At 38.9% G+C, this 17,230-nt stretch overlaps 1 protein-coding gene across 3 annotated transcripts in view; it reads left to right on the forward strand.

Annotated features, from left to right (window-relative positions):
* Positions 1–2,157: 2,157 nt before the first annotated feature.
* The window catches only part of LOC138102978 (3'-5' RNA helicase YTHDC2-like), a 30,100-nt gene continuing 15,027 nt past the window's right edge, over positions 2,158–17,230 (forward strand). For 2 of the 3 annotated variants that reach the window (XM_069000834.1, XM_069000835.1), the window contains exons 1-13: positions 2,158–2,501; positions 2,747–2,837; positions 4,348–4,544; positions 6,283–6,482; positions 7,150–7,316; positions 10,139–10,241; positions 11,436–11,592; positions 13,373–13,480; positions 14,573–14,721; positions 15,109–15,244; positions 15,628–15,754; positions 16,011–16,076; positions 16,977–17,155. In XM_069000834.1, the coding sequence (XP_068856935.1) occupies positions 2,321–2,501; positions 2,747–2,837; positions 4,348–4,544; positions 6,283–6,482; positions 7,150–7,316; positions 10,139–10,241; positions 11,436–11,592; positions 13,373–13,480; positions 14,573–14,721; positions 15,109–15,244; positions 15,628–15,754; positions 16,011–16,076; positions 16,977–17,155 (1,861 nt within the window). In that variant the 5' untranslated portion in view covers positions 2,158–2,320. Of the gene's footprint in view, positions 2,502–2,746; positions 2,838–4,347; positions 4,545–6,282; positions 6,483–7,149; positions 7,317–10,138; positions 10,242–11,435; positions 11,593–13,372; positions 13,481–14,572; positions 14,722–15,108; positions 15,245–15,627; positions 15,755–16,010; positions 16,077–16,976; positions 17,156–17,230 lie in introns of those variants that run through there. The other variant, XM_069000836.1, reaches the window with a different exon arrangement.

A 17,230-nucleotide genomic window follows, 5' to 3' on the forward strand; every position in this document is an offset into this window, starting at 1 on the left:
ACTCAGCCAATTAGCTCATTAACATTATTGATTAACAGGGACCAAATCACTTATAACAATGGCAGTAAAGCAGGCTACTGAAAATGTCTTTGTTTATGAATAGCAAATCTTACCAAACAACTGCAACAGTTCTCCCTAATCTGGAGGAAGTCTTCAAATACTATTTACATGTTTACCATCCTCTTACCCAAAATAAATGTACATGTACAAAATGTGGGTTTATATCTATTGTTTTTAGATATACACAGAATTACCACCATTACAAGCAAGTACTAGTCATACACATACAAAAAATAACTCAGCATTTCAGCATAACTCCTGAAGAACTTCCTCTTTGGCATAGTATTTCAAATTTACACTACAACAATCAATTCAGATAGTCACAAACAGCATATGGTTTCAAGCTGAGTGTACCTCTATCAGATCTCCATGGGTCCCCCTCTTTGAAGAGACTCTATGTGCATATAGCAGCAATGCAGATTGAGTAACTCCTTCAGTGCGTGTGCTTTCCGGAGGCGTGGTCCATCTGTGCACCAATTGCCTATTTTCTAGTTGCAAAATAAACACTTGAAGTATGTTGAAGGAATCACCACATATTAAAACACTGTTTCTTGCACATGATAGAGCACAGGTTTTTAAGTAATTTCCTACTTAACCTTTCAAAATGCTTTAACAACTCTCCTACCAATCTTTTCTTCCTATGCCAAGTTTAGTTAATCCCCCAAATCATCTGTCAATGTTCACAGAGCAATGCTGGGAGAAGGGCAATTCACCTTGGAGACCTGCTGTGGATATGGGTGCTGTCTGACGTGGACTTTCCCTTCCCCTGGATGGCCACAGGCTGGTGACAGCTCACTGGGCACTGTAGAAATTCTCCCTGGAGCTCCCGATGGCTTCTCTGGGATGGGTTACATCACCACAGTGGGTGCCTTGTGACACCCGTCTCTGCCACTCTGGATTTGGGCATGTGAATTCACCTCCCCACTCCAGCTGGTGAAGAGCAGCAGAGATCACTATCCATCTGTTCTGAACAGCTTTTTCCAGGTGTTTAGGACCGACTGACCCACGTTCAACAGGCTGACCCTAAACTTCAACCCCCTGCATGCCTTACGAGGGACCCCACCCCCTACATGCCTTACAAGGGGCCTCAACCTCTCCTGCACACCTTACAGGTGACCTCAGTCCCCTGTGCAACCTGGGAGAGACTCTAAAAACCCCTTTACGTGGGCCTTTTGCTGATCAGACTGCGCACCGATACCCAACACACTAAAGTAATTTCACCAACTATGTACATAATTCTGCAGCAATGGGAAGCCTGAAATAATTTAAGAATTTTATTAAAAATAATTTGAGACCCTTATAGTTTATGTTGAATACATTCTGGGAATTCTAACATTCATCCTTTGGATCCTCCCTGCTTCAAAGTTCTCAGGTGAACTCACAAAGCTCCCCATGAACTCCATGGCAATTGGATGTTTGAAGAAGGGGGGCTGTGAAGATGATGGCTTAGTGTCCCATTTGGATTGCCAAATTGTTAAGAAAACTTCCCTATCTGACCATGTCACAATCCATTTCGCTGGGGACATGATGTTTGCTGTAAATTACTTGTTCACTTGCAAAAAGACACCAGTCCACCTGTCTGGGACTTTTATCCTTTAACGATATAGTCACCTAAGATCCAACAACTGGCCCACCATATAACTGTAGAAGTGTTGGCTAACAAGCTCTCAACTTTTACAACTAACAACCTTCCAGTCCTCACCACAGACTTTGGTACAAAGCAAGGGGTAGAATATGATAGCCATACTTTGCCAAGACATAACAAGAGAGGAGAGAAATAAAGACGGAAAAGAGAGAAAGAGAAGGAAGATCTTGGTGACTCCGTAAAACATTCAAAACAAGGCTGGAGGCTGCGATGATATTACCACCTACACTGAACGTCATTCAATTAAACATCATGATTCGTGACCTGGCAGGTATCAGCGCTGCTTCTTCACTCACGGCCGACGCTGACACTACTGCGCACCCCCGCTGCCCCGACACACACCGTGACACTCTACCGGGGACAAACACACCCGGGGCGCTTCCTTCCGCTTCTCAGGCGGCTCCGCCTCCCGCAGCCGCAGCGCCGGTGTCAGCTCCGCCCGCTGCCGCCCGGAGCCGGGCGGGACGTCAGGGCTCCGCGCCGGCCCGGCGCCTTTGCTGCGTCGGCGGCGCCGCTGCCCCGGGGCCGCTCCTGCTGTCCCCCGCGTGCCGCGGAGCCCCCGGTGTGCCGCGGAGCCCCCGGTGTGCCGCGGAGCCCCCGGTGTGCCGCGGAGCCATGTCGCGGCCCAGGAACGTCCCGCCGCGGCAGTCCGGCGGCGGCACAGCGGGCTCGGGCGCCCCACCCGCGCCGGGCCGCGGCCGAGGCGGCAGAGGTCTGAGGGATATCCGCGTGGACGAGGAGGTGGAGATCGCGGTGAACGTCGCTCTGGAGCGGTTCCGCTATGGCGAAGACAGGGGTGCGTGGGGCAGCGGAGAGGGCCGGGCAGCGGGGCCCGCGGGCTCCTCGGGCGGGAGCATCCCGCCCCTGGGGGGCCGTGTCCCGTACGGGTGCGAGCGAACAGCGCTGCCGCCAGTCCCAGTGTGCACGGGAAGCGGGGTGGGTTAGGGGACTGATAAACTCGCAGCATCGAGGTCATACGTCAGGGGTACTGCCTGTTGAGTTTTTATGCTGGGGTTTTCATTTATTAAATTATCTTTCCAGAAATGGAATTTCCATCTTCTTTCACTAGAACTGAAAGAGCGTTTGTTCACCGGCTCTGTCATTCTCTTGGACTTATATCTAAAAGTAAAGGGTAAGTTTAACTCTCATTTTTCTGTATTATTTTCTCTTTTTGGTGCAAATTTATAGGATTTCATTATCAGTGTTAAAACGACCTGTATTCTTTTTTTTTTAGCTTATCCTGCATTGTTGCAGGGAATGGTACTAGAGAAGAAACTTTAAAAAGTAGATATGAGAATAAGCATCTCTGTGCTTTGCTTGATGTCTGAGTAAAAAAACTTGTGATGTGCTAGTTTGTGATGCAGTTTTGTGAATTTCATGTGCATAGAAAAGACTTCTCATGAAGATCTGTCCTTTTTTTCTTTTTTCATTGCACTAATGTGTGTGTTCAGAGGTTTTGCATAGAATCTCCTACATTGACAGCTAAAGTGTAACTGAGAGTAGCACGTTCAAAAGAATGCTTCTGTTGGGAAGCATAGGAGAGGGTTCGAGTGTTGCCAGCAGGCAGAGGGAGATCATCCTTTGCCTCTACTCAGCACTGATTAGGCTGCACTGGGAGTGTTGTGTCTGTCCAGTGCTGGACACACAACACCAGGAGTTGTACGCAACACCTCCTGGTGTCCTACCAGGAGGACAGAGACCTAGACTGGAGAGAGTTCGGTGGAGGACCAACAAACCGATGAAGGGGATGGAGCATCTCCTCTGTGCAGAAAGGGCCAGAGTGCTAGGACTGTTCAGCCTGGAGAAGACAAGGTTCAAGGGGGTTTCAACAGTGTATATAAATACTTGGAATGAGGATGTAAAGAGGGCAGAGCCACGGGCTGCTGGAGGTGGCTGTGACTCTCCTCACAGAGGCTGTCCCTGCCAGCACCTGTGCTCCTGCACCAGTCTTCCAGCCCTGCCGGGACAGGGCACTGGGCTCTTAGTGTGACCTTTTGTTCTTACCGTGAGAAGTCATTTTGAAAGGGTTGATATGTCAGTTGTAGCCCAGGCACAAGTTCGTTCAGTTTCAAATATATGTGCAACAATTCTTTGTCACTTTCGTGTCAGAGTTCAGTCTGAGAAGTAGTGCAGTGTTATGGTTAAGTGTTTTGGCTCAATTTCTACATAATAAATCTTTGATAATGAACATCCTGAGATCTGATATATTTTACTGGGTTTGGTTAAGGCTTGGAGTGTTACTAGCTTGGAGTGTTTTGTCTATTCTGCCTATTTGTTGATTTTTAACTTTTAAAAGTTTCAAGTTAGTCTAGAAGTCAGTTTGGTGTCATAACTCAGTATTGATTGGTAAGATGATTGGTAGATCTGGCTGTATTTTGGGAGATGAATGCAGTGATAATCTGGGCACAGTCATCCGATGTCTTCAGTGACATGTTCTGCACTACCCCCTATGAAAAGTGGGTGCTTTGGATGATGACTGTTGTGAACGTTGCATTATGCTACTTCGGACATTATTTGGAAGATTCCAGTTATGACATTTTATTTGAAAATAAGCTGAATTGAAAGAATTATTGTCAAAGATCATTGCACAGAGGCAACTAGTTTGCTTATTCCTAAAATGCCTTTTTTTTCCTTTCTCCCAGAAAAGGAACAAATCGATACCTAACTGTAAGAAAAAAGGATGGATCAGAACTAAAACATGCAGTAATGACTTGTGCCTTAACTCCTGGTACAAAACACGCTGTTCATACTTTAATTCGGAATTTTCCTGTCACAAATAAAGAACGAACAGAACTTCGGCCCAAGACAGAACGAGGAAATGCCTATGCTGTTGAATCTGGTATGTTCAGTGTGTCTTGTGATATGGACTTGAAAAGTCAACAGGACTTGAAAAAACAACCCACAACCCAACTACAAAACAAACCCCTCTATGTTCTGTCTCCTCTTCTGTCCTGACACCCTTCTTTCCAAACCTATTAATTTTCTCGACTTTTAATTGTTAATATAGGGTCTTTTAAAACTGGTGTCATGAGGTGCTCAGGCAGTCATGTCACCCACATTGCAATATCTCCTTTGTATAAAGTTAATTTTGATTCTTTGAGCCAATTTCAGCCAGATTTGTTTTTTAATACAATTATGAAATGTGGATCCCTGCAAGTTCCGTGGGGTAAAATTGAAGAGACAAGTGTTACCATCACTTCTGTGTTCTGTGTAAGAACACCCTTAAGACAAAATGAGAGTGGCTGTTTTGCCTCTAGAAATCCATGTTCTTGGTAAAATAAAGAATTCATGTTTTGTTTTGTCGTCTTCTAAAATAGATTCAGTCTCTAAGAGCTATTAAGTAAACTAAGGATATTACGTAAAAGTCTCGATTTCTAGAGTATGTAAAGTTCTCTGGAAGACAAACCTATATAAGATGGGTTTTTTAAACAATGCTTTTAACGTGGGTGTTGCTTTAACAGTTATGGCTGTGAAAGTTCTGTTGTGTTTCTGTGTACAAAGCTGGCTGTAGTGAACAGAAAACATAGCAGGATGCCTTGTTTTGATGGATATTTCTGATTCATTATGTTTGTGCTTTAAGTGCTTCCTTTGCTAGTTTTCTTTTTCAGTTGTTTCATTTGTTTAATAGGATTGTTTAGTGAACAGAGGGAACTATAATAGAAGTACCAAAAAAGCAATATCTTAGGGATGTAGGGTATAAATTAATGAATAGCGTAAAATTTATCTTTCTTGACTTCTCCACAATGGGCTTTAGCTCCTTTTGCCTTTTAGTCTGTGTTTGTCTTGGTAAAACAGTGTTTGTAGTTTAATATATGAATCTGTTAATTGCATTAAACAATTGCATTATGCCTATATAATTGCATTAAAATTGAGTTTACAGTGAGCTTCTCATTCTTCTGGAAAATAATTATTGAGGAATTATAGAGTAGCATTTACAATACTGATGTTGAAGTAGCCTCCACAGAAGGCTGCAGGTTTTTTAGCTACCTATGAATTGCTTTCTGGTACATCATACTGCTATGTGGCTCCAGGACTCTCGATACCTTGTGTTTCAGTTAGTACACGTTAAGACAAGTCTTACGGACAAAACTATTAGGTTATGTAAGACTGACTGAAATGAGGTCTTAAAAGACTAATGAGGATGTGAAAGAAGGCATATGAATCACAGTAAAGCTGACTTTTTGTTGGAAAACATGTTTGTGAATTTGGAAATGTTTATGGTGGATTTTTCTAGGCAGACTCTTGAGATGGCAATGTGGAAGCAGATGCAAAGGCCAAGAAAATGTGCCCGAGGCTTTTTCTCTTGGGTTTAGTTTCTATTTCTCTTTAAGCTCTTCATGCCTTTTTTTAGACTCGAGCAATACACTGGAATAATTTCTGTGAAAGTAAAAAATCCTTTGAACTATATTTATTCCAAGCACCGTAACAGGATGAGTTACCATGAAAATGACTTTTAAGTGTGTCATAGATTCTCGCTTGGTGAACAGGGACGCTAATAAAATCAGGAGTGTTCATTTCTAAGTGCAGTTTTAAGCAGTGCTTTAATGATCTTCCTTTGTAATTTACTGACTTCACAGAAAACAAAGAAGTGAACAAGACAAGTGGACGACTTAGTGATGGTATCCCCCAGGTTCCTGTGAAAAGAGGGGAATCAGAGTTTGATTCCTTCAGGCAATCACTACCAGTTTTTGAAAAACAGGAAGAAATTGTCAAAATAATAAAGGACCATAAAGTTGTTTTGATTGTAGGAGAGACTGGATCCGGAAAAACTACTCAAGTATGTTTCTTTAATGAAATATAAGACATAACAGTATTTATACCAAACTGATGCCAAATATGTAATATTTCTGTAATAAGGAATTTTTTTATTCTAGTTTTAAGGCTTTTGTTTTCCTATGTGGTTCAAAGTCTTGTGTTCCAGTTAACTTTTTTGCTTTTGCAATGCTAAGTCAGCAGATACATATTAAAAGCATAAATGATTCTGCACAATTTTCTGATGGATATCAGTTTTTCATTAAAATAATCATAGACTATTGAAGGAAAAGTAGCTATAGTTTTGTATACCCTTTTTCCTTCTAAAGCTAGTTCTGCTCATAGTATCTAGAGTATTACTGTGTTAAAATCAAAGATTAGCTAAAGGGTTTTTTTAATAGATTTCCTTGAAGCAGGAGAGAGAAGCTTCAACTTTTTTTGGTTGGTTGGTTGGTTAGTTGGGATTTTTTAGTTTTGTTTTTGTTGTTGTGTTTTGTTTGAAACAGATCAAACTTAATAGCAGAAATTGATTTTGGTGGCCTTTTTGCCGCTTCAGGTACATTTGCAATGATAATCCTATTGTGAGTCATTTTGCAACCTGTGTGATACTGAGGTGCAGTTACATTGTTTCACTGTGATAAAAACTACAAGTTTATCAAATGAAAAAGTAAATTTAAACCACTTCTTTACAGATCCCCCAGTTTATTCTTGATGACTGTCACAGAAATGGAACTCCCTGCCGTATATTTTGCACTCAGCCAAGACGTTTGGCAGCACTTGCTGTGGCTGAAAGAGTGGCAGCAGAAAGAAGAGAAAAGATTGGCCAGACGGTTGGTTATCAGATCCGTTTAGAAAGCAGGTACTGATGACATTTCTTTTAAAGTCAGTTGATCTGGTGTCAGTGTCTTTAGTCATGTGAATATTTAAACTACAGTGTATTTGGGATGCAGCCCAGTAAAGTACCAGTATGTATAGGTAGGATGTGTTATTTTTGGTAATGAATGTTTAAGAGTTGTAAAGGACATTTTTTATCCTGTATTTTGCAGTTTCATGCACTGAGTTGTTCTGTAGAACTGAACTGCAAGTGCTTTCTCCTGATTTCTTCTAGGGAGTATGTCTGTGGATATCCTTGTCCTCTCTACTTTTAACACATGTAAATCCAAAAGTTCTGCAAGCTTTGAAAATAGGTAGGAAGACTAGCATGCTGTAACAAAATCTATATAGTGAGAGTTGATAGGGCATTAAAGGGAAAACAACAAAATTGGAAAATGAATGATGATGTTGAGCGTTATCAATCTACTTTGGGTTAAATTTACTCTGTTTCAGCTTTTATGTTTAAAGCAGAAGCAGGAATTCTAGATGACCTGAGGAATTTGTTCCTAAAGCAGAGCAGGGATGGATGAAAATGTGAAGATTGTGTGTGGTTTCTAAACTCCTTGAATTGTGTAAAGAGTGGGATTTTCAGGAACGGGTGCCAGTTGGGATACACTTGAGAAGATGGCGAAAGATATGGCTGGTTATGTTGCTTATATGGGTGAAGATAATACATTTCTAATGAAAATGAATTCACTTGAATATCAAAGCCAAGTTAAAGAATTTTAATTTGCATACCAAAAGTTACAAGGTTATTAATGGATTAAAAGAGCAAGTAAAGATGAATTGCAGATAAGGTGAATGATTAGTGTGTGGAAGGATTATGCTGAATGAAGGAAAAGTATAGGTTAGATGGAAGAATTACTGGAAGCAGTGCAGAAGAATCAAAAAGTTCGCTTGAGAAAGTGCAAAACAGAGAGATGGCAACGTTTCTGTTTTGGCAAAAGTGTTAAATGGAAGTGTTTGTAGTAACACAGAAACCTATCTTTTAGTGTTCATTAGACAGTAGTGGTGATTTCTAGAAGGCTGCTGAAAGAGAGGGGAGTAGAGATTAAAAAAGTAAAGCACTTCCATCTGGTATGCATTCCTTGAATTCAATGTGTAAGAGTATTTTTGAAATGCAGAAAAAAATCCAAACTTGAAAAGAAATGCACACGTGTATGTGTGTTCCTTTGTATAGTACTCTACATTTTTTCTAGAAGTTTTTAGTACTTAAAGTGGCAATGTTGGAGGAAGTAGAGGCAGTTCCTGTTTTTGCTTGCACAGCTAGCACTTCCACAGGTCATAGATACTTTTAAAGAATTTTAGATTATTGAAAAGTCAAAGCATTTGAAAAGGTTCAGCTGATTTCTTTGTGATTCAGTCAAGCATAGTGTATTGGGTTTATGTGGCAAGGTTTTGGTAGTGAGAGGGGTGTTTTTTGTGAGAAGAAGCTTCCCACACATCTGATAAAGCCTCTGCCAGCTGGCTGTAAGAGAGAACTGCTGCTACCCGAGGCTGAGCCCATTGGCAACGGTGGGCATGACTCTGGAATAACATTTGAGAAGAACAAAAATTCTGCACAGCAGTACAAGGAGAGGAGTGAGAATATGTGAGCGGGACAGTTCTGCAAGCACCAAGGTCAGTGTAGAAGAGGAAGAAGGAGATGCTCCAGAAGCCAGAGCAGAGATTCCCCTGCAGCCTGTGGTGCAGATTGTAGTGAAGCAGGATGTGCCCCTGCAGCCCATGGACATCCACAGTGGAGCACATATCCACCTGCAGCCTGTGGAGGACCCCAATACCAGAGCAGATGGTTGCCCAAAGGAGGCTGTGACCCTGTGGGAAGCCTGTGCTGGAACAGGCTCCTGACAGGACCTGTCACCCCACAAAGAGTGGAGCTTTCACTGGAGCATTTTTGCTGGTGGGACTTGTGGACCCGTGGGGGTCCCGTGCTGGAGCAGTCTGTTCCTGCAGGACTGCACCACATGCAAGGGATCTACACTGGAGCCATTTGTGAAGAGTGTGAGAAATCCACCTCCTGAGGAGGAAGGAGCAGCAGAGACAAGATGTGGTGAAGTGACCACAGCCCCCATTCCCTGTCCCCCTGTGCACTGAGGGGTAGGAATTAGAGAAAATTGGAAGTTAAGCCAATTAAGAAGGGCGGGGTGGGGGAAGGTGTTGTAACATTTGATTCTGTCTCTCATCATCCTGCTTGGATTTAATTTGTAGTACACTAAACTAAATTGCACAAGTCAAGTTGGTTTTGCCCATGATGATGGTAACTGGTAAGTGATGTGTCGGGACATACCCGACCGTACCTTGACCCATGAGCCTTTTGTTGTGTTACTTCTCCCCTGTCCAGCTGAGGGGGAGAGGGATAGAGCAGCCTGGGTGGGTGCCTGGCATTCAGCCAAGGTCAGCCTACCACATGTAGACAAATACAAAGACTGTATCTGAGGATGTTCTGAAGAATTGAAACCTGTTTTTTCAAGGCAGTCCACACTGAATTTTTCCAGTAAATTAGTACAACATGGTGAGGTTCTCAAAGTTCTGTTTCACTTCCTTATTAATTTAGAAAAAAATGAATCTCACCTTATTAATTAATCCCTTGTCAGAAGTTTTGGAGCATTAGCACTAAGAATCCTTAGGAACTCTTAGGAAACAGGCATAGTTTATAAACAAATAGTATGCATGAGCTCTTTGCTGACAGAACTGTGATTCCACTTCTGGTGAGGAGCTGTTCAATCTTTAATTTTCAGTAAATAGTGGAAAGCTAGCAGCATTTAAATGGTGAAAAAAGCTGAAGCATCTTTGTGAACTGTTCACTAGGGTTTCTCCAAAGACACTGGTAACCTTTTGTACTAATGGCATACTGCTTCGCACGCTGATGGCAGGAGACAGCACCCTATCAACTGTGACACATGTTATTGTGGTAAGGATCTTGTATTTTGTGTGAGATGGAGCAGTATGTATTGTTTCTTAATTAGAAGATGAGATCCTAGTTTTCTGTATTAATTTGATGAACATTTAAGGTGTTTTTGTTAAGTTAGAATCTGAATTAACTCTAAAGAGTTACTAATTTTTTTTAATTGTAGTTTTTATATTTTTCTGGGGTTTCTTGGTTTTTTTTCTTGTAAAAGCATCATATTTTAGGTTCATGCCAATAATTAATTTTGGAATTGTGATGTGATTGTGGAGGGCAGAGGTCTGAATTTTTTTGAATTTCCTCAACAGAAAAGCCTTAGGAAGGCTTACGTAGATATGGTTCAATGTGAGTGTGTCAGAATTGCTTGTTATCATGTACTTGATTTTGCAGTACCAAGTTTGTAGTCCCTTTGTTTTCACAATGTGTTCAAGATAAAATGCAGTCTAATTTCTAACAAATTATTTGTTTTCATGTATGATTATGTGAATTTCCTGTTGTGGAGTTTGGTAAGTCAGTGGAACCAGAATGTTTACTGCGAGCTCTTCACTGCTGAAAACAGAAAAAAACGTGGTCATTTTAGGCGCCTGTCTGTTTACCAAGGAGGAAAAAAGCACAAGAACAGTTTGTGCGTTCTTGACTTCGGCCTGCAAATCTTGTGTTTCAGCTCTTGATTCATACATTCAGAATACAAAACTAAACAGAAGATAGATAAAGATGTTTAATCAGTCATGTGCCTTAATGATAAGCTTTGTGCATGATTTAATGGATCTAAGAAATCCTTTTTTCTCATTATGTGGTTCTTTTAATGCTCATCAGTTGTGAAGGGAGATTTTATTGAAATAAGATTTGTAGGATTTGCAGTTTGCGGCATTGTCTTGAAAATGAGATTCAAGTGCAAGAATTAGAGGAGTTACAGATACTCATTTTGATCTCTGAAATTAAGGTCTGTGTGGGTTGTGCATTACAGTGCAGTCTGCTCTGATGTCTTTATAAAACTTTTTGAAGTATTTTTTTTTACTTTTGGATAGTTTTTTAAAAAATCCTTCTTAAGCTAAACTTAAACATTTTAATACCTCTATAATGCACCACCAAATTACATATTTTAGTTTTTAGAAAATTCATATTTGTGAACAGTTACGATCTTGAATCTGTGATGTTTATCTGTTCTTTTTCTTTTTGGTTTTCTTTCCTTTCTGACAGGATGAAGTACATGAGAGGGATAGGTTCAGTGACTTCTTGCTAATAAAACTGAGAGATGTACTGCAAAGCCACGCTAATTTAAAACTAATTATTTCTAGTGCTGCTCTAGATGCAGATCTCTTTATTAGGTATTTTGGATGTTGCCCAGTAATACACAGTAAGTAAACTCTTGACTACATTTAAGTGAACTCTTAAATCTCAGTGTACTTGCCCTGAGACTCACGGATCTTAACTGTACCAAACCATTCTGAATAAAGGCACGTGATAAATACACTGACAGTTACAGCACTGGTTGTTCTTTGTTTACTCATGTTTGTTGTTTCTTAACTATTTGCATCTGCCTCAGAGAGAGGTGTTTTTATCAGTGGATGTTCTGTTAGTGCAGGGATGTTCAATCCAAGAAGGAGTAAAAGGTTCTTAAAATGCTGGTCTGCATAGTGCCACAGACCCTGGGATTTACAAGAGTGTGATACCTATTAGTATATTGCAGTAGATTCTAATTCTGGCTTCAGAGATTGCTATTAGTTGCTGGATAAAACTCAGATAGCTGTATCTGTTAATTTCAGAAATACAGTCCTAATAAATTGGGATTTATGTTTCAATCACGTGATTCTTTGCTTCATGTAGAATTTTCTCTATGAATCATGGTTTAATTTTAGGGGATGTTCACAAGAAAGTTATTTTTTCTTATTCACACATAAAAGTGTTCATTTCTGGTTTTCAGCTTTGAATTGTTTCTTAGGAAAATAAGGCTTGCAGCTTGTTGGGGCAGGAATCTGAAAGTTACACATGATTTTAATATTGGGCAATTTTTTGTGGAGAAGAAAAACCTCATTGTAATTTTTGTGTAGCTTTGCAGTTTACTTTTTTTTGCAGCATCTCATCCTTTTAGATCAATAGATTTATTCTGGAAATTCTGACTACTGTCTCCTCAGTTTACTACAGTGGCTATACTGTTATCACATACTGGACTTTACAGGATAATCACAGTTGAAAAGATGCTTTTCCCAATTTTGTTAATTTAAGAATTAAAAAAAAGATACTTTGTCTATTAATGTCATGAAAAAGGTTGATTCTTCAGCAGTATAGCTGACACAATCCTGACCACAGAAACCAGCATTTTTTAGTTGTGGCTTTCTGTAGTACACCGAGTTTGTGATCAGTGTTAGAAGACTTCCTTCATGACAGCTTCTAAAAATACATGCATTGTAGCTTGTCCTTTCTGAAGGAGAGGAAGTCCTAGGTGATGTGAACTTAGTTGTGATAAGTGTCTGCTAAGGAACCAAAAATAGGTATTAGTTCTTCCTGTGTAAAAAAATAATTTGATGTCCATAAATAAGGTCTAGAAAACAGTGATGTTAGAAGAGAAACCAGGGTAAGCTCTTAAGAGAGAAAGAACATGAGAAGTAGTTGGTAAAGAAAGCCAAAACTGGCTGTGCTAATTGAGGACTTTGAGAGAAGTCCATCTCCTCATGTACTTCTCATGAAAGAAGGTAGTTGAATACAAACATAGCAGTCTGCTTGTGGGATCTTACACTGAAATTGTCTTAATTGCTCTTATATTATATAATTCAGGTGGCTGACACAGTGAATTCTTCTTTGTACACCTAAACAGAAGTGGCTATTTTCTTCTTCTTATTTGATAAAATTGCAGTAAATAACTGTCAATCTTACATCTCTTGCTATTAACACTTAATAGAATTGGTTAATGAGAAGCAAGGTATGCAGCTGACATTTCCTTTTTAATTTTTTTTTTGTGGCCTAATCACTTAAAGAAAATAAACTCAAGACTGCCCAAGGAATATAATAATTCGTTAAATCAGGCCCTAATAATGTTTAATTCACTTTCCTGTCTACAAAACCTGTTTTTAAGAGCTAATATTCTTAAAGTGAATCTAGGGAATATTTAATCCTTCATGAATTGTTTCTACTTTTAGTCCAAGGAAGACCTTTTGAAGTTAAGGAGATGTTTTTGGAGGACATTTTACGAAGTACTGGGTATACAAACAAAGAGATGGTAAAGTACAAAAAAGAGAAGCATCAAGGTTGGTGAACTTGTTAATTGTAATGGCTTGGTAATGAGTCTCATTGATTGATTGAACAACAAATAGGATGATTCTCTTTAAAATTCTAAAGTCAGATTGTTAAATGAGACATGATTAGATGAGAGCAAGTATCTTTAAAACTCTGTGCTTAACATTGTTGACATAAATTGTGATTTAAAAAAATATTTTTACTTTCAGTGGTTATATTCTTACTTCTTTCAGTTGATAAATGTTATATTTTCCCTAATTACTATGAAGCAGAATTACGTACAGCTGGGGGCTTTGCCCACATGAAAACTATACAAACATAAGATGACATTTTAGGTGCAAATTAAAATGCAGCCGTTCAAAAAGACAGGATTTTGTACATCTTGTACAGAAGTGGTTTCTGTAATTAACATTTTTCAGTGCATTCTTTAAACATGGATGCACTTAACATACTTAGCTCAGGAGCATTAACACACTTGAACCGGATATAGGGGGTTCTTTTCAATTGATTAAGTATTTTAGTATATTGATTACAGTATTTGAGAAGTTTTCCTGGCAGCTGAAAGTAATGATCCCAATGAGTATTAAAAAAAAATAAAAAAGGCCAACCTCAAAGCTATAACATACACATACACATAACTGCACGTTTATCATGGTGCTCAGCTCTGATTGCTGTGGGTAGAAAAGCTCAGTTGAGGCCCTGATGGCTTCTACTGTTTCTTTTGCTTGTGTACAGAAATTAGTTGTTACATGCAAGAATTATATCACTCCTCTTTGGTATTTCACTTCTGGAGGAAGGTCTGGACTGAGAATTGTGTAGAAGTTAGGAAGCTCATTTGAATGCAGCAAGTTGGAGGCTTAATGGTTAAGCGACCAAGTGATATTTCTTATCTTGTTTTTATAGCAGATGTTTTCAGTGGTATGCTTTGGGTGCCCTTAATCATGGAATTTATACTGGACTGGTAACAATGTTCTAGATTAAGTAAGAGATCTAATAGTTTTAACTTTGTTAAAGACTTGATATAGCTTTTTTTTTAAAACTTAAAATAATGGATAATTAGGATGACTGTAAAACTTTTCATGGAAATACTGTATGCATTCTAGAAGAAAAACAGCAAAGCACTCTTACTGAGTGGTGTTCTACTCAAGAGAGCAGTAGTAAGCTGGAACCTGAGAGACCAAAATCTGTCCCAAGGGCAACTGAAGAGTGTTATCTGTTGGGTGATGGTGGTGACACAGTATTTAATCAACTGGTAAGTTTTTCCCTTTGTTGGGAGATATGTTTAAATCTGCTTTAAAAACTATTTTCTAAAGATGCTACTCCTGTAGAATTTCTCGAAGGATATTAACATATTTTATAGATGATTTTTTCCTAATTATCATGAACTACTCTACGTGAAGTGTGCTTGTCAATTACAATGGTTTGTAGATAATATTTCTTCAGATTAAATGGCCAAACTGCCATTTGTTAAAGTACTTGCATATGATACAATGAATGCTTGAGCTGCAATAAATGCTGTGATGCTGGATTTCTGATTGTTACTTGGAAAAGCAACCGTTCAGTTTCTTCATGTGTAATATATGAAAATAAAGATAAGTCTTGGAAGACATCTGTCTTTCAATACTTGTTTTCTCTTCAGACTGAAAAAGATGTGAACTGCCTTGAACCATGGTTAATAAAAGAAATGGATTCTTGTCTTTCTGACATCTGGTTGCATAAAGATATTGATGCCTTTGCTCAGGTGTTCCATCTCATTTTAACTGAAAATGTCAGTGGTAAGTTTATAATCTCATTATGTAAGAAAAAAACAGTAACAAAATTACTTGAATTTCCATGGCTACTTTATTTCCAGTTTCAGACGTTGTTACATTTGAATTCTGATGCTTGTTGAAAAAGTGGATGGAACTAGCAGAAGTAATGAATTGTTTAGTTATTTTTCATTTGTACTTGTTTTGAAGTATTAACAGATGTTATGGCGTGTCTAAAGTAGTGTTAAATTCACATGAACTGATTGGTGGGATGAAGTCAGAAAACAAATTCTCTCTGGCCTGGATTGTAAAAGTCACATAAGTCACAGTCATACCATATTTAGATGAAAAAGTAAGAATTTTTTTGTTTGGTTTCCTGGTTTATTTGTTTATTTATTTTTACTTCTCAGTTGATTATAGGCACAGTGAAACCAGTGCAACTGCACTAATGATTGCTTCAGGGAGAGGCTTTTTGAGTCAAGTAGAGCAGCTGATCAGTATGGGAGCAAGCATCCACTGCAGATCATCTAATGGCTGGTAAAAACAAACAGACAAACCGAAACATAGATTTATGTGTCAATATACAAATGAGAGATAAATTTCTACAGCATTTAAACTAATTGCTAACTTAGCCGACTACTGTAAGCAATAGTAAGTTTTGACAGTTGAAACATTTTCTAATTTCTGTTCATCAGATTGTATTCTGGAAATTAAAAGTTGACTTCTTAATTCAGAGTCTTGTGTGTCTTTTGAAGTGAGAAATTTAAAAAAGATTGCTGTGTAACTCTTTCAGGATGGCTGTGGACTGGGCTAAGCGCTTTGGACAGACAGAGGTTGTTGACCTGTTAGAATCCTACAGGTAAGCTATAGCTACTTTGCAGAAACAGTTGAAGGGAAATGTTGAAGGGAAGTTCGCGTTTTGTGTTCTAATCAGAACAGTTTTTTGCTTTTTATGCCTTTAAATCTGACCTAAATAGCAGGATTTATTTGAGACTAGGTATATTTCAAAACCACACTTTTTTTAAAAAATAGTGTGTTTGTATTCAGTGTCATAGTGATTATGTTGGTGCAGATCCTAAGAAATATAGTTAGAGTGGTATAGACTTCTTCATGTCATTATCTTTTATCATTTTGATTTTGGCATTGCTGTCCTGATATGTGTCTAGGCAGGATGTGAGTATAGTAACTTATATAAATTGACAGATGCTGATTCTGCCATGTACCATTTTAATTGCAGATGCTTATTTTAGAAACAAATCAGTTATGTTTTTATCTATACATTATTTGCCATATTAAAGAAACCTTACAGAAGTAACATTGACACTGGGGTCATTCAAGAATTGTTTTTTGATTAATTTACAGTTATAGTTTTGTTACCATTTTGTAGAGACCAATGTTCTTAAAGCACTTCTTAATGCAGTTTCTGTTTGTATAGTACCTGCTTATGGGAGGAAGATGTTTGGGAAATACATTTCTTTTAACAGGTAAACGAGTGGTGTCTATACTTTGAGTTCTGACACTTTGTTTATGGTTGTGTTTCAATGAACAGTAAGAAAATGAAAGTTAATGCTAAAAATTGAAGTTTCATGGATTACACTTAAAACAGTGAACAGTAATAGTATTTTGGAGGTGCCGTTCTGCTACTCTTTAAAATTTGAAAGGAGTAGTCTTGTTGGTGTTGATCTAAGTTTAGTTGGTGGGTGAATGCAAACCTGAAATGAACAGCCTTGATGCTGGTCTGTGCATTTGTCTATTATAGTGCTTCAGCAGGATTTGGAAATCTGGATGAAAGTTCGCTAGTCCGAACAAGTGGTGGTGACCTTAGTGCAGAGGACAGAGAACTGTTGACAGCTTATCATCACAGCTTTGATGATGAAAAAGTGGATCTGGACCTCATTATGCACTTGCTTTATAACATCTGTCATAGTTGTGAAACTGGTAAGTATAAACACACACTCCCAGTAAATTACTGTACATTCAGCCTTTGATGAATCCTGCCCTTCTTTTGGAAAT

This window comes from Aphelocoma coerulescens (assembly GCF_041296385.1).
Source record: "Aphelocoma coerulescens isolate FSJ_1873_10779 chromosome Z unlocalized genomic scaffold, UR_Acoe_1.0 ChrZ, whole genome shotgun sequence".
Taxonomy (NCBI): domain Eukaryota; kingdom Metazoa; phylum Chordata; class Aves; order Passeriformes; family Corvidae; genus Aphelocoma; species Aphelocoma coerulescens.